The sequence below is a fragment of the Triticum aestivum genome, chromosome 3D, assembly GCF_018294505.1.
Source record: "Triticum aestivum cultivar Chinese Spring chromosome 3D, IWGSC CS RefSeq v2.1, whole genome shotgun sequence".
NCBI lineage: Eukaryota > Viridiplantae > Streptophyta > Magnoliopsida > Poales > Poaceae > Triticum > Triticum aestivum.
The window spans coordinates 613,793,917-613,818,094 of record NC_057802.1 but is presented as its reverse complement, the minus strand read 5'-3'; the positions used below and the strand labels follow the sequence as shown (position 1 = coordinate 613,818,094).

At 47.2% G+C, this 24,178-nt stretch overlaps 1 protein-coding gene across 1 annotated transcript; it reads left to right on the top strand.

Moving 5' to 3' along the window:
- Positions 1–5,856: 5,856 nt before the first annotated feature.
- Positions 5,857–8,540, top strand: LOC123081007 (probable dual-specificity RNA methyltransferase RlmN). The gene is made up of 10 exons (XM_044503968.1): positions 5,857–6,068; positions 6,190–6,265; positions 6,359–6,456; positions 6,568–6,666; positions 6,750–6,836; positions 6,956–7,072; positions 7,223–7,326; positions 7,556–7,695; positions 7,819–7,955; positions 8,050–8,540. The coding sequence occupies exons 1-10, from the start codon at positions 5,913–5,915 to the stop codon at positions 8,251–8,253; spliced, it is 1,218 nt and encodes a 405-aa protein (XP_044359903.1). The 5' UTR covers positions 5,857–5,912; the 3' UTR covers positions 8,254–8,540.
- Positions 8,541–24,178: the final 15,638 nt, after the last annotated feature.

The following is a 24,178-nucleotide window of genomic DNA, read 5'->3' as shown; positions in this document are numbered from 1 at the left end:
GTGCAAGCCTCTCGGAGTTGGAATAAACGTTTTGATAGTGTGATCAAAGCATATGGTTTTATACAGACTTTTGGAGAAGCCTGCATTTACAAGAAAGTGAGTGGGAGCTCTGTAGCATTTCTGATATTATATGTGGATGACATATTGCTGATTGGAAATGATATATAATTTCTGGATAGCATAAAAGGATATTTGAATAAGAGTTTTTCAATGAAAGACCTCGGTGAAGCTGCTTATATATTGGGCATCAAGATCTATAGAGATAGATCAAGACGCTTAATTGGACTTTCACAAAGTACATACCTTGACAAAGTTTTGAAGAAGTTCAAAATGGATCAAGCAAAGAAAGGGTTCTTGCCTGTGTTACAAGGTGTGAAGTTGAGTCAGACTCAATGCCCGACCACTGCAGAAGATAGAGAGAAAATGAAAGATGTTCCCTATGCTTCAGCCATAGGCTCTATCATGTATGCAATGCTGTGTACCAGACCTGATGTGTGTCTTGCTATTAGCCTAGCAGGGAGGTACCAAAGTAATCCAGGAGTGGATCACTGGACAGCGGTCAAGAACATCCTAAAATACCTGAAAAGGACTAAGGATATGTTTCTCGTTTATGGAGGTGGCAAAGAGCTAGTCGTAAATAGTTACGTCGATGCAAGCTTTGACACTGATCCGCACGATTCTAAATCGCAAACCGGATATGTGTTTACATTGAACGGTGGAGCTGTCAGCTGGTGCAGTTCTAAACAAAGCGTCGTGGCGGGATCTACGTGTGAAGCGGAGTACATAGCTGCTTCGGAAGCAGCAAATGAAGGAGTCTGGATGAAGGAGTTCATATCCGATCTAGGTGTCATACCTAGTGCATCGGGTCCAATGAAAATCTTTTGTGACAATACTGGTGCAATTGCCTTGGCAAAGGAATCCAGATTTCACAAGAGGACCAAGCACATCAGGAGACGCTTCAATTCCATCCGGGACCAAGTCCAGGTGGGAGACATAGAGATTTGCAATATACATACGGATCTGAATGTTGCAGATGAAGGAAATATGCCCTAGAGGCAATAATAAAGTTATTATTTATTTCCTTATTTCATGATAAATGTTTATTATTCATGCTAGAATTGTATTAACCGGAAACATAATACATGTGTGAATACATAGACAAAACAAACTATCACTAGTATGCCTCTACTTGACTAGCTCGTTAATCAAAGATGGTTAAGTTTCCTAGCCATAGACATGAGTTGTCATTTTATTAACGAGATCACATCATTAGGAGAATGATGTGATTGACTTGACCCATTCCATTAGCTTAGCACTTGATCGTTTAGTATGTTGCTATTGCTTTCTTCATGACTTATACATGTTCCTATGACTATGAGATTATGCAACTCCCGTTTACCGGAGGAACACTTTGTGTGCTACCAAACATCACAACGTAACTGGGTGATTATAAAGGTGCTCTACAGGTGTCTCCGAAGGCAATTGCCGCATTTTATGAAATCTGGCAAATGGATAACAAAACTGCATTCCTTAATGGATTTATTAAAGAAGAGTTGTATATGATACAACCAGAAGGTTTTGTCAATCCTAAAGGTACTAACAAAATATGCAAGCTTCAGCGATCCACCTATGGACTAGTGCAAGCATCTCGGAGTTGGAATATACCTTTGATAAGTTGATCAAAGCATATAGTTTTATACAGACTTGCGGTGAAGCCTGTATTTACAAGAAAGTGAGTGGGAGCGCTACAGCATTTCTGATAAGTATATGTGAATGACATATTGTTGATCGGAAATAATGTAGAATTATTCTACAAAGCATAAAGGAGTGTTTGAAAGGAGTTTTTCAAAGAAAGACCTCGGTGAAGCTGCTTACATATTGAGCATCAAGATCTATAGAGATAGATCAAGACGCTTGATAAGTTTTTCAATGAGTACATACCTTGACAAGTTTTTTGAAGAAGTTCAAAATGGAACAGTCAAAGAAAGAGTTCTTGCCTATGTTACAAGGTGTGAAATTGAGTAAGACTCAAAGCCCGACCACGGCAGAAGATAGAAAAGAGAATGAAAGGCATTCCCTATGCCTCAGCCATAGGTTCTATAAAGTATGCCATGCTGTGTACCAGATCTATTGTATACCATACACTGATTTTTGCAAGGGAGTACAATAGTGATCTAGGAGTATATCACTGGACTGCGGTCAAAATTATCCTTGGTGGAATAAGGATATGTTTCTCGATTATGGAGGTGACAAAAAGGTTCATCGTAAAGGGTTAGGTCGATGCAAATTTTGATACTGATCCAGATGACTATAAGTCTCAATCTGGATACATATTGAAAGTGGGAGCAATTAGCTAGAGTAGCTCCATGCAGAGCATTGTTGACATCGAAATTTGCAAAATACATACGGATCTGAATGTGGCAGACCCGTTGACTAAACTTCTCTCACAAGCAAAACATGATCACACCTTAGTACTCTTTGGGTGTTAATCACATAGCGATGTGAACTAGATTATTGACTCTAGTAAACCCTTTGGGTGTTGGTCACATGACGATGTGAACTATGGGTGTTAATCACATGGTGATGCGAACTATTGGTATAAAATCACATGGTGATGTGAACTCGATTATTGACTCTAGTGCAAGTGGGAGACTGAAGGAAATATGCCCTAGAGGCAATACTAAAGTTATTATTTATTTCCTTATTTCATGATAAATGTTTATTATTCATGCTAGAATTGTATTAACCGGAAACATAATACATGTGTGATACATAGACAAAACAGAGTATCACTATTATGCCTCTACTTGACTAGCTCGTTAATCAAAAATGGTTAAGTTTCCTAGCCATAGACATGAGTTGTCATTTGATTAACGGGATCACATCATTAGGAGAATGATGTGATTGACTTGACCCATTCCGTTAGCTCACTTGATCGTTTAGTATGTTGCTGTTGCTTTCTTCATGACTTATACATGTTCCTATGACTATGAGATTATGCAATTTCCGTTTACCGGAGGAACACTTTGTGTGCTACCAAACGTCACAACGTAACTGGGTGATTATAAAGGTGCTCTACAGGTGTCTCCGAAGGTACTTGTTGGGTTGGCGTATTTCGAGATTAGGATTTGTCACTCCGATTGTCGGAGAGGTATCTCTGGGCCCACTCAGTAATGCATATCACTATAAGCCTTGCAAGCATTGTAACTAATGAGTTAGTTGCGGGATGATGTATTACGGAACGAGTAAAGAGACTTGCCGGTAACGAGATTGAACTAGGTATTGAGATACCGACGATCGAATCTCGGGCAAGTAACATACCGATGACAAGGGGAACAACGTATGTTGTTATGCGGTTTGACCGATAAAGATCTTCGTAGAATATGTGGGAGCCAATATGAGCATCCAGGTTCCGCTATTGGTTATTGACCGGAGACGTGTCTCGGTCATGTCTACATTGTTCTCGAACCCGTAGGGTCCGCACGCTTAAAGTTCGATGACGGTTATATTATGAGTTTATGTGATTTGATGTACCGAAGGTAGTTCGGAGTTCCGGATGAGATCGAGGACATGACGAGGAGTCTCGAAATGGTCGAGACGTAAAGATCGATATATTGGACGACTATATTCGGACATCGGAAAGGTTCCGAGTGATTCGGGTATTTTTCAGAGTACCGGAGAGTTACGGGAATTCGCCGGGGAGTATATGGGCCTTATTGGGCTTTAGGGGAAAGAGATAGGAGAGGCTGCGCGCCCCCCCAAGGCCTAGTCCGAATTGGACTAGGGGGAGGGGCTGCGCCCCCTCCTTCCTTCTCTTCTCTCTCCGGCCCCTTTCCTTGACTCCTACTCCTACTACTTGGAAGGGGGGGAATCCTACTCCCGGTGGGAGTAGGACTCCTCCTAGTGCGCGCCATAGAGAGGGCCGGCCCTCCCCCTCCTCCACTCCTTTATATACGGGGAGGGGGGCACCCCTTGGAGACACAACAATTGATCCCTTGGATCTCTTAGCCGTGTGCGGTGCCCCCTCCACCATATTCCACCTCGGTCATATCGTAGCAGTGCTTAGGCGAAGCCCTGCGTCGGTAGAATATCATCATTGTCACCACGCCGTCGTGCTGACGAAACTCTCCCTCAAAGCTCGGTTGGATCGGAGTTCGAGGGACGTCATCGAGTTGAACGTGTGCTGAACTCGGAGGTGCCGTGCGTTTGGTACTTGATCGGTCAGATCGTGAAGACGTACGACTACATCAACCGCGTTGTGCTAACGCTTCCGCTTTCGGTCTACGAGGGTACGTGGACACACTCTCCCCTCTCGTTGCTATGCATCACCATGATCTTGCGTGTGCGTAGGAATTTTTTTGAAATTACTACGTTCCCCAACAGCAGACCCGTTGACTAAGCCTCTTCCACGAGCAAAACATGATCAACACCAAAACTCCATGGGTGTTAGAATCATTACTGTGTAATCTAGATTATTGACTCTAGTGCAAGTGGGAGACTGAAGGAAGTATGCCCTAGAGGCAATAATAAAGTTATTATTTATTTCCTCATATCATGATAAATGTTTATTATTCATGCTAGAATTGTATTAACCGGAAACATAATACATGTGTGAATACATAGACAAACATAGTGTCACTAGTATGCCTCTACTTGACTAGCTCGTTAATCGAATATGGTTGAGTTTCCTAGCCATAGACATGAGTTGTCATTTGATTAACGGGATCACATTATTAGGAAAATGATGTGATTGACTTGACCCATCCCGTTAGCTTAGCACTTCATCGTTTAGTATGTCGCTATTGCTTTCTTCATGACTTATACATGTTCCTATGACTATGAGATTATGCAACTCCCGTTTACCGGAGGAACACTTTGTGTGCTACCAAACGTCACAACGTAACTGGGTGATTATAAAGGTGCTCTACAGGTGTCTCCGAAGGTACTTGTTGAGTTGGCGTATTTCGAGATTAGGATTTGTCACTCCGATTATCGAAGAGGTATCTCTGGGCCCTCTCGGTAATGCACATCACTATAAGCCTTGCAAGCAATGTGACTAATGAGTTAGTTGCGGGATGATGCATTACGGAGCGAGTAAAGAGACTTGCCGGTAACAAGATTGAACTAGGTATTGAGATACCGACGATCGAATCTCGGGCAAGTAACATACCGATGACAAAGGGAACAACGTATGTTGTTATGCGGTTTGACCGATAAAGATCTTCGTAAAATATGTGCTAACGCTTCCGCTTTCGGTCTACGAGGGTACGTGGACAACACTCTCCCCTCTCGTTGCTATGCATCATCATGATCCTGTGTGTGCGTAGGAATTTTTTTTGAAATTACTACGTTCCCCAACTCATTCATACTACCTCCGTCCTGATTTATTAGTCCCCTTTGTAATTTATGCTAAAATTTGACCAAAGATTTAACTGACAAAATATTAGTGCATGCCAACAACAATTATATAGTTGGATTCGTATTTGAACATAGTTTTCAATGATATAATTTTTTGTGTCATGCATGGATATTTTGTTAGTTAAATTTATGGTCAAAATTTGACACAAACTACAATGGGGACTAATAAACGGAGGTAGTAGTAACTAGCATGATTAATGGCATTATAAATATGCAGATCATATATTATAATGTCTCTAAATTGCTTTGAGTCCGCAAAGCATACATTAGAAATCCACACACATACACACACACACACACACACACACACACACACAAACATATCCTCATATCTAATGTGGGCCGGGCCGGCTGTCCACACCACCAAAATCGTTCATGGCGGCCCACACGACAGGACGAAAGGCCCAAAACGAACACTCAAAGGGGAGGGGAAGTGGATGAGGCATCGAGGCAGCAGCAGGCAGTGTAATCCTCAGCAGCAGCAGCAGGAAAAAATGGCCGCGCCGCAGCAGGTCCGCGCCGTGCCCCTGGCGCGCGCGCTCCGCCTCCGCACGCGCGCCTCCGCCGCCGCCCCGCCGGAGACGTCCCGCCGCGCGCTCCTCGGCCTCACGGAGCCCGAGCTCCGCCAGCTCGCCGTTGACCTCGGACAGGTAACCCAGAAACCAGAGCCCGCCCAAAGGCGCCGCCTGCCCCCCCCCCCCCCCCCCCCCCCCCCCTACCTTCCCTGCGGTTTACCCCGGCTCACTCACGCGCGCTGCCGCGTCTGCGCAGCAAAGCTACCGGGGGAAGCAGCTGCACGACCTCGTCTACAAGAACAGGGCCAAGCAGGTGGAGGAGTTCGCCTACGGTGAGTGCCCATGGGCCATGCGCGCCACCTGTTTGTTGTTTTGCCTCGGCCGCTCTTTTCTTGACCGTGCTCTGGTTGTTTGTCGTTGTGCAGTGCCGAAGGTGTTCCGGGAGGCGCTGGTCGGCGCGGGATGGAACGTCGGTCGGTCGCCGGTGCACCACGCCGTCACGGCCACCGATGGCACCACCAAGGTACGTCGATCGAGGTCCACGCGGTATAGTGAAGTCAGAGACGGAGCCTTGTGCTTGGTCATTTTGAGAGGCTCATGACTCTCTGTATGTTGGTCCGATGGTCCTTGGCAGATACTTCTCAAGTTGGAGGACAACAGGTTGGTGGAGACGGTGGGGATCCCCGTTGACGACAGGGGCACGCCTAGGCTCACCGCCTGTGTTTCGTCACAGGTGCTTTGGAGCCGGTGCCGTTTGATGCTATTGCTGGTTTGACTAGCTCAGTGTTGTTGATGGTATCGATGGTGCTTATGCAGGTCGGCTGCCCCCTGCGTTGCTCGTTCTGTGCCACTGGGAAGGGAGGGTTCGCGAGGAACCTTAAGGGGCACGAGATTGTCGAGCAGGTCCTTCCTCTCTCCCAGCAACCTGCGCTTGTCACTGCTTTGTAGTGCAAGATCATTGCAAATAAGCTGAACTCGTGTTCTTTTCTGTTCTGTTGTAAATTGGTATTCTGGCGTTGCAGGTCTTGGCCATAGAGGAGTCGTTCAAACACAGGGTGACAAATGTAGTGTTCATGGGGATGGGTGAGCCCATGCTGAACCTCAAAGCAGTTCTGGAGGCACACCAATGCTTGAATAAGGTATGTTGAATTGGCAAGTCATCGAGTCGCCTGTTCTCTTGAGCTCAGTTAGTTTTCATGACATATTGAGCAATAAATTACTCTGGATACCTTAAATAAGAAGCTGTTTGATATGTGTCCTGCCACTCAACATGAATATATTATTTTCAGGAACTAAAGATTGGGCAAAGGATGATGACAATCTCAACAGTAGGTGTTCCCAACACGATAAGTAAGCTAGCATCTCACAAGCTTCAGTCGACACTGGCAGTCAGGTACGATGCAAAATATTCCAAACTTGGGTTCTTAGCATCAATAATAGACAATGTTGCCTTGGTTTATGCTTACTACTTACAAAATTACTTAATACTCTGTATTCCTTGCAAGAACCTGCCCCTTTTTGACATTGTCAAGACCCTGAGCTTAGCTGAAAGAAACCGTCTATTACAAGCAGCATTTGCTTCTATAATTTGTCTTCTGACTATTTTGCTGCATTCATATCAGCCTGCATGCCCCAAATCAGAGGTTGCGCGAAACAATTGTTCCAAGTGCGAAGGCATATCCTCTGGAAGCACTAATGGATGACTGCAAGAATTATTTCCTAGAAACTGGACGCAGGGTATCCTTCGAGTACACTCTGCTAGGTAATTCCAACTATGACTTCACACTGAATGATCCATCTATCTGACAGAGATGGATGTTAAAATCTGCATTATGCTTTCAGCCATTGTGACCTCACAGGATTGAACTGTTCCATTTTTACTCAGCTGGGATTAACGATGAAAAGGCACATGCTGAAGAACTTGCAGCGCTGCTGCATGCATGTGGAGGCGGTTATCACGTGAACCTGATTCCCTATAACCCGGTAGAAGGCTCTGAGTACAAGAGGCCTTACAGAAAAGCGGTATGTTATCTATCCCAGTTTTAGTCACAATGCCTATTATGGAATTTGTGTTGGGTTTGAGATTGTTGGTACTTGTGTTGGTAATTTTGCACAGATTCAAGCGTTTGTTGATGCGCTGGAATCTCGGAAGATCACAGTCAGTGTTCGACAGACCCGTGGGCTTGACGCTAATGCGGCTTGTGGGCAGCTCAGGAATGAGTTCCAGAAGAATCCTCTGCTCGAGTCGTCCCCACCCTCTGAGCCCAACCAACTGCTCGAGTCGTCTACGCCCTCGGAGCCCAGCCTTGTTCCGGCTTAGTGATGAAGTATATCTCAATTATGTAGAAATTGAGATTTTGTGAATCTGCATTCTAAAGTTCAAACAGGCCCTGAATTGCTCTGCTCATACATAGATCACTGGCTTATAAGTTATAAAGCTTATTAGGGGGCAGCCTCCTGTAGCTGATGAGTTTATTCATATTTGACGTGAGAGGCTCCTGTTCAGTTGAGATTTGAAGGTTTTTTTTAAGCTCTGATGTATTCTGCATTGAGTATATGTATTTGTTGAAAGTTCTGTATATTGCTAGAGAATTTTGGAACAAGGTAGCTGCCAAATCTTATGCCACAATTGTCTGAATTTCAATATAACCGTCCTCCAAAATGTTGAAATAATATCAAATGAATAAATTACAAAGAATATTAATGATTTTTTTTACAAAATTCTGTTCAAGTATGAAAGTTCTGAAAAGAAACTGTGATATGAAGTGTTACTACAAAATATTTGCACTCGATATAAATTATCTGTTCTTTTAGATCAAAAGAGCCTCCAGGCCCCCATTTTCAGTTAAGAAAATAGAGTGCTTTTTACAAGACATCGCAATAACAGCCTTACACCCCCAAGACATACATGGAGCCGGGGTGCTAAACTACAAGAGAGAGAAACTTTAACTAGAGAAGACAGAAACCCTCTCACATCCAGCAATTACCCTCTACAGGAGCATCACGCACTACTGGACTCAACTCAGATAGGAGACTATCACACACTACTGGACTCAACTCAGATAAGAGGCTACTGTACTTTATATATTACAGAACATGTAAAGAGATAAGAGGCTACTGTACTTTATATATATACAGAACATGTAAAGAGGAAACAGTGAAATCATGTAGCAAAGCGAAAATCACTTCACCGGTATGCACATATCCTTTTGACCGTAGGCTCCCATCCATGCCCTCTCTTGATGATTTCACTCGTCAGTTGAGTAAGTCTTCTAGACACCATGCCTGAATCCAGCAGAGAACATAAAGAAATACTCCTAACATCAGTAGTGTCATTAGGAAGTACACTTTGAACGAAAAATTTGTTTCTTGTTTTCCAAATACTACCTATAGAGTTTATAGCCCTGTCCTTGCCAGTATAGCCAGGCAGCCAATTCTGGCATAAATCTAGAAAGGACTTTTGGAATTCCCCAAAGCAGCCCCAATAACATTCCATAAGAACCTAGCTAGTGAACAAGTTATCAATGCTGTCTTCATTGTCACAAAACTCACATTTACTACTTCTTGTCCACCCTTTGTTACTCAAGTTGTCTTTGGTCAAATATCTATTTTTAGTAACAAGCTAGGAAAAGGCTTTAACTTTTAAAGACATTTTCATCCTCCACAACTACTTGTAGGGGAAGACAACATGTCTAGCAATGATGTATTGAATATTGATAAAGCGACTTAAGCGAGAAAGTACCCAAGGTTGTGAGTAGCCACCTAACCTTGTCAATTTCTCCAGTCTAAACAACCTGACCACAAATATCCAACATGTCATTCCACATAGCCAAGGTATGCCCGTACATGCATCTCCTAAATCTAATACAATCAAAGTCCTTGTTAAACACCTTAGACTGTCATATGCTTGCAAAAGGTAAGATTGTACAATCGAGGGAAAAGAACACAAAGCGGTGTATCCTTGTCCAAACATCCTCCCAGAATCTAGTCTTACGACCATCACCCAAAACCCTCTCACAACAACTATAAAAAATATCTTTTACCTCCATGACACCATTCAGGAAGTGAGAGTTGGCAGGAGACGGTTCACATTGAGTCATAGTATTTTTCCTCAAGCACTTTGCTCGAATCATGTCTTGCCACTCTCATTGTCTTTTTAAGAGAAATAATAAACACAACCACACATTTGTTTCTCAACCTTAGTAATACTGACGTCACATTAGATTTAGAGTGAAAACATAGGCACTAATATCAATGTTCTGCCACCCACATACATGAAATAGGGCGCCTAACTGTTATTGTTTGCTAACTAATAGAAGAAGAAAAAAACAAATCTCGCACTGATAAAAGCAGAGAAAATTTACCTTTATTTTTAGGGATTTTTACATCTGTGCCCCTGGTTCCTTAGCCATACTCATTCATTCCCACGCTCTTAACTTTTGCTCACTTTTCCCCACTCCCTTGCCCGAAATCCTCAGAACTGGTCACAAACAGTGGATGCCGTCGGGTCAGTGCTTTGACCGTTAACTCTGACGAGTGGGGCCGCGCTGACTGTGTCGCCCGTTGGACCTGATGAGTGGGGTCGCGGCGGACGGTGCCGCTGTTAGCCCGTTAGGCCGTGGTTAGACTGTTGGGCCGTGCGCGCGCCGCAACGACAGAAGCCTGTTATGCATGCACGCGCGTAGCTAGCCTACCTGCATGCGCTGCTGCCCGCCGCCATGATGCGCTGACCGGCCTTTTTTTCATGCGAGCCGGCATAGACGCAGGGACGGTTGCTGCCGCTGGTTCATAATATCCCGCACGCGTGTCTCCTCGATGTAGAGCGTTGTTTCACACTTTTCGATCCACTCGCATCTATTCAACGTGGCAATTAAAGTGGCATATCGATCGACGCGGCTCGTTTGAACGTAGCAAATCCAAAGCGCGGCCGGTGCCACTCCCCTTCCCTTCCCCTTTCCCTTCCCCTTTCCCTATTTAAACCACCACCCCTCGACCTTCTCCACACATCGATTTGCGCCGCCCCCTTCTCTTCTTCACCCAAACCCAGGGCACTCTCAAAGCGAGGCGAGGATGCAGTACAACGGCCCCACCTTCGAGCTCCCACCGACCGTGCCGGAGAGACGGTATCCGGCCGGCGTCGTCGTGGAGAGGACGCTCCGCGTGTGGGCGTTCTCACGCTGGAGGGGTGCAAGGGGGTTTGTCGAGTGGTTCCTCCGTGCGGGCTTCGCCCACCTCCCGGCGGGCTCGCCGGTGATGTTCCGACTGGAGGAAGTGCGTCCAAACTCCAGGACTCCGCCGATAGGGCTCACTGTCACCTTCGCCAACAGATTTGATGCGTACTACCTCCTTGGCAAGGTGTTTTGGTGTGGATGTGAATTCATCGCATTCACAACCCACAACATCTTCACAAACTTCCACTGCATCTTCCCCACCCGCGGCGGTATGCACAGCCTCCCCTACTACATCGGCCAGGACGGCATGGAGAGGAGGAGCGGTGAAGAGGAGGCGCAGTGAAGATGGTGGTGAAGGCCCGGTCTCGTGAGCTTGTCTTGCCCTAGGGTGTTAAGGCTTTTTATCTTTTATATATTTCTATCTTATTATGTCGTTGGTTGTACCGTGACCTTTTAATCTCTGTCGTGTTATCCCCTAAGAATTATGTTATGCTTGCTACCCTTATTTGATCCTATTTGATATGTCGTTGGTTATATGTGTTTTGCTTGCTATTTCTATCTTATTTGACGTGAGATATCGCTAGATGGATATGGTGCTGTACACAAGCCCTTTTGCTAAATCAATCAATGAAAGGGTATCCCTCAATGAAAACCAGCTATTTTTTTTGAATTGTTGGTGGCCCTATTCCGTATATTGTATGAACAAAAACAAGCTAACTTTTGTATAGTTTGTGGCCTATGATATGGGTTAGGGCACCGTATGTTTTATGTAAGAAGTATGCTATATATGGTTGCTACTTTCTAACACCTCTATGTTATGGATGTATGCTTGCTACGTGAGATATCGGTAGATGGATATGGTGCCGTAGCCGAGCCATAGACATGCTCTGTAGATGGATATGGTGTCGTAGACGATCCCTAGACATGCTCTCTAGATGGATATGGTGGCTAATGGTGCCACCGGACTTTATTTTAGACGTGGTTTCAGATGGATATCATGATCTACATAATTAAGTCTGACATGCTCTCAAAAAATCAAGGGACCCAAAAATCAAGGTGTTGTGCCGTAGGCTATATACAGAAGGAAATTGCCACGATATGTACAAACAAATTTGACATGGGCAAGTCCAACAATAAATCAATTTACCATATGCACTCACTACAAAAAAAAGACACATCCGTGACATTTTGGGCCGAACGATTTTTTTTTCTGTCATACATATGACACTTCTATGACGATAATTGTGACAAAACCCGGTATCATCATAGATGTGGTGGGCTCCTACTTCTATGACAAAAAATCATGACAGAAAATGGGCTTTTCGTTCTGGGCGGGCCGGAGACACAGCTGCATGACATTCTTTGGGCCGTCCATGACGGAAAAAACCGTGGTAGAAGCGAGGACGAGGAAAATTTCGGCGAGTTCCCGGTTACGGTGGGAGGTCGGGGGCCGAGCGATGCGCGTTTCTCTCGTACACCTACGCGCGTGTGTGCGAGGCGTTGGCTCTAACTGAACCCGAGCGAGGCGTTGGGCTCTAACTGAACCCGAGCGATTGCACTGCAGGCTACGCGTTACTGAACCCGAGCGATCGATCGATGGCTGTTAACTGAACCCGATCGAGCGATTCCTTCGCTACTGCTGCTAACTGAAGCCGATCGATGCTGCCTCTGGGATGAACAGTGAGCGTTGCGGGGGGGGGTTGGATGAACAGTGAGCGGTGGCGTTGCCTCTGGATGAACAGGACCCCGTGGTGTGGTGGAGGGCTGGATGAACAGTAGACGGTGGAGGGGTGCCCGTGGAGGGGTGGTTGAACAGGACCCCGTGGTGTGGAGGGCTGGATGAACAGTAGACGGTGGAGGGGTGCCCGTGGAGGGGTGGTTGAACAGTAGCCGGTGGAGTAGCGCGCGGTGGAGGCTGGATGAACAGGAGCCCGTGGAGGCTGGAGGAGGTCGACGGTAGCCGTGGAGGCTGGAGGAGGTCGACGGTGGAGATGAACAGTATCCCGTGGAGTCCCGTTTTGCGGTACGCCACACCCCTCCCGATGAACAGGACCCCCGTTTCGACCGTAGGAGGTCCGTTTCGTCCGTTTTGCGGTACGCCACACCCCTCCCGATCAACAGGACCCCCGTTTCGACCGTAGGAGGTCCGTTTCGTCCGTTTTGCGGTACGCCACACCCCTCCCGATCAACAGGACCCCCGTTTCGACCGTAGGAGGTCCGTTTCCTCCGTTTTGCGGTACGCCACACCCCTCCCGATCAACAGGACCCCCGTTTCGACCGTAGGAGGTCCGTTTCCTCCGTTTTGCGGTACGCCACACTCCTCCCGATCAACAGGACCCCCGTTTCGACCGTAGGAGGTCCGTTTCCTCCGTTTTGCGGTACGCCACACCCCTCCCCATGAACACGACGCATTCCGTTGCCTCCCCATGAACACGACGCATTCCGTTGCCTCCCCATGAACACGACGACGACGCTGTTTCTCCGTTCCGACCCAGCCATGTACACGAGCCCTGGCCGTACGTATGCGCGAGTAGGCGTTCGAGACCCCGCCCGTATGTACACATACGTGGCCGTATTTTCTTTCTTGCACCCTGGCCGCTGTACGTACGTGTACATGCTACGTGCGCGCCTCTACTACGACACGTACGCGCCTCTACTACGACACGTGCGCGCCTCTACATCCACCAGTATATATGTACGTACACGTTCGCGACCAGAATGACAACGCTACGTACGCTTCGACCAGGTGGGTCCCGACTGTCAGGCACTTCCTTGCCTGCGAAGATGTAGCTGGTGGGTCCCAGCAGTCAGGGGGGCGAATCGTTTTTTTTGCCCGGACGCACTTCCTTGCGTGCGAAGATGTAGCTGGTGGGTCCCAGCAGTCAGGGGCAAACGTTTTTTTCGCGAAATACGGTGGCCCGTCCGGTGGGTCCCCGCTGTCAGGTGGAGGAATAATTATTTTGCACGTAATAAGGAGGCACTTCCTTGCTGCGGCCGTGGACCCAGCTGTCAGCCTCTCCACGTACAGTCCACGTCCGATGGAAGCCGTTCCTTGACCACGTTGACCACGCCGCGCCGAGAGCACCAGGGCGGTGGACGACGGCGAGGCCTAGGAAGGGGACGACGCGGAGCCGGGGAAGACGCGGCAGTGGATGCCCACGCGTAGAGGAGTACGAGGGTTCACTGGTTCGCTGCGGTGTGAGGCTGCCGTCGCCGCAGAATAACAGGGGGTGTGGGTGAGTAGAGGGATGGCCTGGCCAGCGGTGGGAGTAGTAGGGGGCGGTGAGGCCTCCGCCGCATCGCAGCCGGCCACGGGAGGCAGGAGCACGAGGCACGACCGGCGCTGGTTTGGGCGGCTGGAGCAAGAAGACCAGAGGTTGAAGAAGCACTACGGCCGTTGGATGGACATCGTACGGTCACTGGAGCTAGAATCGTGCATATTGACTAAGTTGACAAAGCCCTCCGTCCCCGTCAACTTAGTAGGCCCACAAGTCAGCCTGCCACTATACTGGGTCCCAGCTAACAGGGGGAGTATTCATTTTTTTGTGCGTAATAAGGAGGCACTTCCTTGCGTGCGAAGATATAGCTGGTGGGTCCGAGCTGTCAGCGGCGGTAACATTTTTTTCGAAATACAGAGGCCCTTTCGGTGGGTTCCTGATGTCAGGTGGAGGAATCATTATTTTGCGCGTAATAAGGAGGCATTTCCTTGCGTGCGGCCGTGGACCCAGCTGTCGGCCTCTCCACGTACAGTCCACTTCAGATGCATGTCGGTCGTTGACCACGTTGACCAGGCCGCGCCGAGAGCACCAGGGCGGTGGACGACGGCGAGGCCTAGGAAGGGAACGACACGGAGGCAGGGAAGACTCGGCAGTTGTTTCCCACGTGGAGGGGAGTACGACTGTACGAGGGTTTACTGGTTCGTCTACTGTCACCGGAGAATAACAGCAGGTGTGGGTGAGTAGAGGGATGGCTAGGCCAGCGATGGGAGTACGGTGGGGCGGTGAGGCCTGCGCGGCAGCACAGCCGGCCGCGGGGAGGAGGGAGCAGGCAGTCCCGCCGGCGCTTGTTTGAGCGGCTGGAGCAGGAAGAGCAGAGATTGAAGAAGCACGACGGCCGTTCGATGGACATCCAACAGTCACTGCTTGTGCGTCAACCTTTTTTTAGGAAAGCCTCAAATCTGTGGAAAACAGCATACAACCCATCTGCCATTATTTCTAATAATTTACAGCCCATTTGCTAATTCTTAAGGTTTTTTTGGAGCCCATATTCTTTTTGTTAGCATTACAGCCCATATTGTGGCCACGGTTAAAAAATTATACGAAATTTTGCATATTTCGGTGCGGTCCGAACTGTTTTTAATCCCGAAATTTCGACTCACATTCAAACTGATTTTAAAAATAAATGTATATCAATATAAAATCCAACAAATTCTCCATGCATAAAAATTAATGTAATTTAAAATCTCGAAATGAAAAAAAGATATTTGAAACTAATTGCCGGTTTGATGTGTTTTAAAAATGTACAGCCCATTTCTCATTACTGATAGGCCATTTTCTCGGCCAGCCGAATGAAGCTCTCCTCGTCTTGAAAGATTTGCAGCCCAACAGGCCTGACAAAGCGACTTACTTGGCAAATCACAAAAAAACTGGGCTGTGGCCGTGGACCCAGCTGTCAGCCTCTCCACGTACAGTACTCTTCCGATGGAAGTCGGTCGTTGACCACATTGACCACGCCGCGCCGAGAGCACCAAGGCGGTGGACGACGGCGAGGCCTAGGAAGGGGACGACGCGGAGCCGGGGAAGACGCGGCAGTGGATGCCCACGCGGAGAGGAGTACGAGGGTTCACTGGTTCGGCTGCGGCGTGAGGCTGCCGTCGCCGCAGAATAACAGGGGGTGTGGGTGAGTAGAGGGATACCCTGGGCCAGCGGTGGGAGTAGTAGGGGGCGGTGAGGCCTCCGCGGCATCACAGCCGGCCACGAGAGGCAGGAGCACGCGGCACGACCGGCGCTGCTTTGGGCGGCTGGAGCAAGAAGACCAGAGGTTGAAGAAGCACTATGGCCGTTGGATGGACATCGTACGGTCACTGGAGCTAGAATCGTTCATATTGACTAAGTTGACAAAGCCCTCCGTCCTCGTCAACTTAGTAGGCCCACAAGTCAGCCACCCACTATGGTGGGTCCCAGCTAGCAGGGGGTATTCATTTTTTGGTGCGTAATAAGGAGGCACTTCCTTGCGTGCGAAGATATAGCTGGTGGGTCCGACCTGTCAGCGGGGGGAACGTTTTTTTCGCGAAATACAGAAGCCCTTCCCACGTACAGTGCACGTACAGTGCGTAATAAGGAGGAACTTTCCTTGCGTGCGACCATGGACCTCGTGGGTCCCAGCCGTCAGGCTCTCCACGTACAGTCCTCTTCCGATGACTCTCGTATGTTGACCACGCCGCGCCGAGCGCACCGAGGCGGTGGACGACGGCGAGGCCCCAGACTGGAACGACCCGGAGATGGGGAAGACGCGGCAGTGGAGTCGCAGACGGAGAGGAGTGGGAAACTTGACTGGTTCGGGTGCGGGGTGGGCCTACACTCGGCAGAGAATAACAGGAGGTGCGGAGTGGAGGGATGGCCTGGCCGTCGGCGGGGTAGCGTTTCGCTGAGGAGCGCAAAACAACGCCGCTGGACGCCGAAGGCTGGAGCAGGCGGTTCCGGCAGCGCTGGGGGAAGAAGACGAGAGATTGAAGAAGAATGCCGGCCGTTGGATGTAAATCCAACGCCTTCTTAGGCTTCGACCTACTGGCCCACATGTCAGCCAGTCCATTTGTTTTTTAGTCCATTTGGTGGGCTGGGTGAAACAATGATGTAGCATCTATGCAGCCCGTTTAAATCCCATTTGCATTTTTCTCGAAATCCGCGGACTTGCTGGGCTGGGTGAAAATATCATGTTGGGCTAGACGGAGAAATGTTATAAAAACATAAACACATGATTGCACGTCAGTAAAATCTTTGCAAGCTTATGTACGCAATCACTAGGAGTTAACTTGCCAAGTTATATATAAACAATTATTATTATTATTTTGTAAGAACTTTCAACTTACGAAATAAAATATCATTTTAATTTGATGAGTTAATAGTACGTGGGGTATTATTATTTTTTAGGCTAGACGTGGGACAGTTGAGTTGGTTCTAGGGGAAAGTACTGGGAGAAAACTCAGTTTACATCGAAAAAGAAAGTGGGAGAAAATTCAGAGACCTGCTGGGTCCACCTGAGGAGGGGAATATGTTGGGAGGAAGGAGATTCAAAGCACGGCAGCCGAGTGAACTAGTTTTTTTACGGACAAGTGAACTAGTTTACATACATAAGCAAATAGCCACTAAAAAAGCAATCAGGTTAATGGGTTCTTAAAAGAAATATTTCGGACAAAACAGATAATTACGACACATAGGCTAATGCATGAAACACTCAGATGATAAAGGTGCTTATAAACAGATAAAGTACAACATCTAGACCTTCCTGGCACGCTTGATCATGACGCTGCGGCTGTCCGTGTACTCGTCGGTTACGGGAAGCAGACACGCCCTCATGTCCAAGATCTGCCTGTACATGTCGTAGCATGCGTATGCGTCCTTGGCCGCGTAGGTTATGTAGGCTAGATTCAGAGGTACCTCCCACGTGTTCAGGTCGTCTTCTTTCATGTTGGCGTATCAGGGGTCGATGATGGTCTCAGCGAGGTCAACCACGGAGTCCTTCTCCTGCCCGTTGCTGATGATCTTGTATTGCTTCTGGATGTCGACAAGCTTGTTGCACCAGATGGCCGAATCGTCGCGTTCTTCCTTCTCTCCACCGTAGCGAAGGTGCAGTCGGCGCTGCCGATGAAACGGGCGAATGCTCCAGAACCTGGTGCAGCCATAGGACTGAGGCGAGGCAGAGCTTCACCGAGTCCGTATCGTTGGTGTACATCACATTCAACTTGGTGCAGCCATAGGACTGAACGGCGAACTCAAAGGGGAACTCCTTGCTGAAGTCCATATCCAGCAGGCTCACCCCTCGGATCGCCATTGGAGTCTCTTCGAGTGAACGAGTGTGTAGGCGGCGGCAGCAGTTCGTTTTTCAGCTCTTGGGGAACTGGATTCAACAGTAAGCTGAGTGTGTACAGGCGACAACAGTTACTACCCCTCCCTCGTCCGCTGCACGCCCGGCAGAAGATGCACCCTCGGCCACACGTCGGTTCACGAGCGGGTCTGTATTGGTACTGTAATAACAGGAGTTAGTGGTCACTTTACTTAAATTTAATTAGCTTTAATAGAAATTTATACTTAAAACAAGCAATGCATTCGCTCGTTCTATCAGTGCCACAGGATCAACATGCACAACAATTAGAATTATTATTCTCAGGACGCACACGATCAGCACATTTGTCGCACTTTCACAAAGATAATACTACCAAGTTTGAACTGTTTGTTATGGTTGTTGTCCTCTGCATCATCATGCCGTGTTTCCCAGCTTGCAAGATTCAGAACCAACAAATAAGATCCAAATAATAAGTACAACAAAGATGCCTACACATCTCATTGATTCCCAGCTTGCAAGATTCAGAACCAACAAATAAGATCCAAATAATAAGTACAACAAAGATGCCTACACATCTCATTGATTCCCAGCTTGCAAGATTCAGAACCAACAAATAAGATTCAAATAATAAGTACAACAAAGATGCCTACACATCTCACTGATTCCCAGCTTGCAAGATTCAGAACCAACCCATTAGAGCCTTTTGATAAAGTGAATATCGGGATTAAATCCATCTTGGCTAGCCATGTCATACAATCGAAGAACTTGGCGAATGCTCTTGACCGTCACAACATCTGTAGTTGAGTATTCCTGTTTGCACAGCATGTTTGCACAGCACAAACAAGGAGACAGGAGAGCATGATTTCGCTTTAATAGCGGCCTCCTTGAACTCAACCTCCAGCTCTACTTGGATGAGGTCTGCCTGGAGTTCCATGATTCAATTCATGCGCCTTTTTCTGCAGTTCACCTGAAATGAAGCAAAGATTGCATCATTCAGCTAGCAAGAAGTACTTGCTCTTGTGAGCTGGCAGGTTCTTCTTTAGTAGTTGCACTAAAATTGAGGAACATTAAGGTTGGCTGTCCGGCTCATGTAAGGTGCAACTATAATTTTCTTATCCTTTTGTGCAGTTCCACTAAAATAAAGTGCCATTGTGGTGACAGTGACGGCTCCATCTTGCAAAGGCTAATAAAATGTTGCACGAGATTACCAGCAGAACTTGACGGAGATTTTGGAAACTCCAATCACCATTTTGTGCAGTTCCACCAAAATTGAGAGATGTTGCCCACGTGACATTTTAGTTGAACTGCACAAGACACTCATTCCAAAAAAAGTGTTTTGTGCAGTTCACCAAAAGGTCACAATAGCAACAAGGTGAAATGGATATCCCTATCTGCACAAAAAGATAGAAAGTAAACAGTTGCTGGTCAATAAGAATATACGAAACATATACAAAATGAAAAGAAGCATCTTAATTATGTTCATGGCAATCACGCAAGGACAGTAGAAATTTTAAAACGTCAGCAATGCTTCATGTTACCAGAAGCATTACGATCAACAATGAGATTCCTCAAATATGGGATTACTTTAATGGTGGCATTGCTTGTTTACCAGACACAGTAAATCAACAGCAGCTAAAGAGTTGGTTTAAGGGCATGGGACCGTGGGGACACCAGGACACTCAGCAGCGTAAAGGAGCAACTTACTTATCATACTGGGGAAAACAGCAGGAGTGCCATTTGTAACACAGTTTAATTGCATCTTATCACTGGAGGCATTAGATTAACAATAACACTGGTTAGACATGTCCCTAAGGTAACAGTGTGATCGCTTCATTTTACATGCGCCCTTACATTAACAACAGCAAAAGGTTGGTATAAGGACATGCGACAGTGGACGCATCAGCACAATGTACCTACAAGGAGGCATAAAGTGGTGATGCCGAGTTTGTTCATGCTATGTGAGGGCAGCAAACCTAATCCTGGAGACCTTGTACTATGTGAGGGCAGCAAATCTAATCCTGGAGACCTTTTACTATGTGAGGGCAGCAAATCTAATCCTGGAGACCTTTTACTATGTGAGGGCAGCAAATCTAATCCTGGAGACCTTTTACTATGTGAGGGCAGCAAATCTAATCCTGAGACCTTTTACTATGTGAGGGCAGCAAATCTAATCCTGAGACCTTTTACTATGTGAGGGCAGCAAATCTAATCCTGGAGACCTTTTACTATGTGATGGCAGCAAATCTAATCCTGGACATACTCTGTTGACTTGTCCACCAGCCGCCACTTTCTATCCTTTTTTCAACCAATAATAGATCTGTTCCTTATCCAGTTTGTACTGCGTTTTCCCATTATTTCCCTTTTCAACCAAGAGACCGGTTGGGTATCCGGTCTCTACTACTTTCACCATATTATTTCCTCTTTGAATCAAGTCCTAGATTCATGCTACAACTTTCCCCCCTTTCTTCGTTGTTTGAACAAAGCCCTAGATTCGAATGCATGAAGTAGCTTTACCTCTAATAATACTAAAAATTTAGGTGGCTTTGGAAGAGCTGATGGGAGTAGAAAAAGATGCACATGCAGACACGTGGGGAGCTGGGGCAGTAGAGCAAGGCCGCTTTCGAAGAACTTATACCTGAGGGTCGCCGGGATGTCGGCGGCGGCAGGTCGGATCTGCGGACAATACGGCAGGGAGGAAGAAGGGTCGGAGGACCTCCCGAGCCGGCGCTGTGTCGGAGAGAACGGCACGGGCAGAGGATCGGGCCCCTCCGGCAGCTGTGGGTTTCCTCCCTCGGCGGCGATGACCGCGTGAACGATGCACCTTTTAGTCCTCTACACACACCGGCCGAAGGGATCCGGCCGGATCTGTGACCAGCGGTGAGCAGAGAGAAAATGTCGCTACCGCTGTCTTGTTTATATCTGGAGAGGATGAGAGAATGAAGAGAGCAACCCTAGTAAAGCAAGCGCTCAGGCCCCTGCGTCCATATATAGTGGAGTGATTATCTTTTTTCTCTCCACAACAAGCGTTTCAATTTGTGTACGTGGCATTAAAGAAAAGAAACTCTCTATTTAAGGTGACTACTGTACGACTCCTACTTACTACTAGTAGTACTACAGTATTGTTCACTTGTGCTCCCCGCCCCTCCATTCATTGAACAACCCCACGGGTGAATAAACATACAGTAAGTACTGTATTTATATAGAACGAACAAGCTCGAACTATTTTCGCGTAGTTAAAAGTTGAGGGCGGGGCTTTTCCCGGGCAGTACGCGCGGCAGTTTTCGGGTAGGCGGTTTGACAGAGAGGCGAGGAGGGTGAGCGAGTGGGGCTGTGCGATTTGACGGCGCGTTACTGCTGGAAAGACTTGTGATATGACCACTCACTATAGTCATGAATTACTGGCGCTCCGACCGGGGTGATGCCCCCCTTCCGTTCCGCGCTCTAATCTGGTGCATGACACGTCGACCCGGATGCTGGCTCTCCCACATGTCGGAGTAGTAAGAAGGAGCAAAGAATGATGCGGTATATACTAGTACTATACTACAGTACTACTCAGGTCAGAGGAGTGCGAACCACGACAGCCCAGTGAACCAGCAGTGCGAACCACGGTAGCCCAGTGAACCAGCAGTAGAAAACAATGTGGTGATATGGCCATAAAAAACAATGTGCTACGGTCCACACTGTAGCATGTACAGTAACACTCCTCTTTGTTTGGATCCCTGAGTTAGAGCTAGTTTGGGTTGAAATAGCCTCAAATTATCGAAACAAGAGGGGTTAGTTTGAGCTAGTTTGCTCTAACCCAGCTAAAAAAACTAGCCCGGTGGAGAGGTTCTAATTGGGTTAGTTATCCTCGGCCCACTAAAAGAGAACTAAAAAAATCTCCCCTGCCCGCACCAGATCGCTCCCCCCCTCTCGCACGACTCCTCTCTGTTCCCCATAGGGCCGCTCGCCCTCTCTCTCCTCCGGCCGCCCTCTCCTTCCGGCCTCCGCCGCCCTACTCCAGCCGCCCTCTCCCTCCGGCCTTCGAAGGTCGCCCCGCTCCCCCTTCACCAGTCATTTTTCTCCCTCTGTCGTGCGCGGCGGCGGCGCATCTACCAGGGAGGTCGCGAGAGGGGTGAGTTTGTTCGTTCCTTCTCTGTCTCATGGCCATATCATTGATCTTGCTTGCTCTAGCGCTAATTCTGATTTGGAAAAGTAGATCCTGATCAAACTTGGTATAGATTTGTGGTGCACGCATGGAATTGTTTGATGCTGCTTGAGGAGGTAATAAATCTTTCTAGAGGCCCAAAGATTCAGGTCACCTTTCTAGGTATTTCAATTTCAGGCTTGCATTATTTCTAGAGGCCCAAAGATTCAGTTCACCTTTCTAGGTATTTCAATTTCAGGCTTGCATTATTTCTAGAGGCCCAAAGATTCAGTTCACCTTTCTAGGTATTTCAGTTTCAGGCTTGCATTATTTCTAGAGGCCCAAAGATTCAGTTCACCTTTCTAGGTATTTCACTTTCAGGCTTGCATTATTTCTAGAGGCCCAAAGATTCAGTTCACCTTTCTAGGTATTTCAGTTTCAGGCTTGCATTATTTCTAGAGGCCCAAAGATTCAGTTCACCTTTCTAGGTATTTTAGTTACAGGCTTGCATTATTTCTAGAGGCCCAAAGATTAAGTTCCCAGTCGGCGGCAAGCGGCCCTGCTACCCATGCCGGTGTCGACCTCAACTCGCAAGGGCCGGCGTTGGAGGGGTTCCCGGGGCTTGGGCTCTACAGAGCCTTCCTCCAGAGCGACGATGGCGAGTTCCTCCCTCGGTGCGTGAGGGGCTCTGGGCTCCCTCCCTATTGTGAATGACTTCCGTGATGAGTTAGCTCATTCTTTGTTTCATGAAGTGTTTTTTTTATTTTGTGAAGCTTGATTGACGACTTTTATGTTTAAGTGGGATATCTCATTTGTATGGACAAAGTAAAAATTATCATGTTTTGCATGCTTGATTTGTATAGATGGTTCGTTTATGTCAATTGTGAGCGGGAGGAGGACACAGAAGAGCCGGCCACACCAAGAGGGTGCTTGGATCCAAGGGACTTATTTTAGTCTGACTACAAATAGTCTCTTTAAGAGGCTAAAGTTCCAAGCACCCCTGACTAAAGAGGGGCTAAAACTAGTCTTGAGACTAAATTTTTTTAGTCAGGGGTACCCCTACTAAAATGTGGATTAGTCCTCTCTCTCCTCATTTAACTCCTCTCCTTTAACACAGGCGAGTTCTGGATTGGAGGGTTTGGAGGATAATAAATGCTCATTAACTTGATTTTAGTCTCTTTAGTATTTGGATCCAAGCATGGGTGAGGCTAGCAAGTTTTAGTCCCACTAGTTTTAGTCATGGAACTAAAACATATCCAAGCACCCTCCAAATCCGGCAGGAAATAGTAGCCAAATGATTGAGATAGAGCATTATTGTCAATCTAACCCTGCCATCCATACACCTCTTTGGTTTAGAGTTTGTTCAGGGTTAGAATCTACCATCCATACACCTCTTTGGTTTAGAGTTAGTTCAGGGTTAGAATCTAACTCTAACCTCTAACTGAGTTAGAGTTCTCCTCGTCTCGGTTCATCGCCATCATACTTTCCCCATTCCTGTGTTTTCAGTATCCTGCGAATCAAAGAGGCCCTTTTTTTGCGGGAAAAATCAAAGAGGCCCTTAGACTGGTTTTGGTCCGGTCATTTTTTATAAACGTGTTATGTCCAAAATTTAATGAACATGCTCCGGTTTCCACGAAAATAATCCGGTTTCATGTAGTAATTCATTCATTTATTTATTCTTCTGCGGGGGGTTTGCATGTAATTCGTGAGGTCTGAAATGTAAAGTACCCCGGCATATGCTCCGAGTCGTGCATGCACTACGACCCAGATGCTCTATGTCCCACATGTCGGCGAATGGGAGCACGTGGAAATAGCCTAGGAGTACATATAGGAGGATAAATGCGTGAAATAATATGTACTGTGAAGCGTAGCCGCGGTTCGAAAAG

What these genes read in the sequence shown, in the direction of transcription:
- LOC123081007 (XM_044503968.1), top strand. Translation starts at nt 5,913, where the DNA reads ATGGCCGCGCCGCAGCAGGTCCGCGCCGTGCCCCTGGCGCGCGCGCTC. An exon ending in CACACCAATGCTTGAATAAG is followed by an intron (nt 7,073 to 7,222) that starts GTATGTTGAATT and finishes TATTATTTTCAG; the next exon opens with GAACTAAAGATTGGGCAAAG. An exon ending in CTTCGAGTACACTCTGCTAG is followed by an intron (nt 7,696 to 7,818) that starts GTAATTCCAACT and finishes ATTTTTACTCAG; the next exon opens with CTGGGATTAACGATGAAAAG.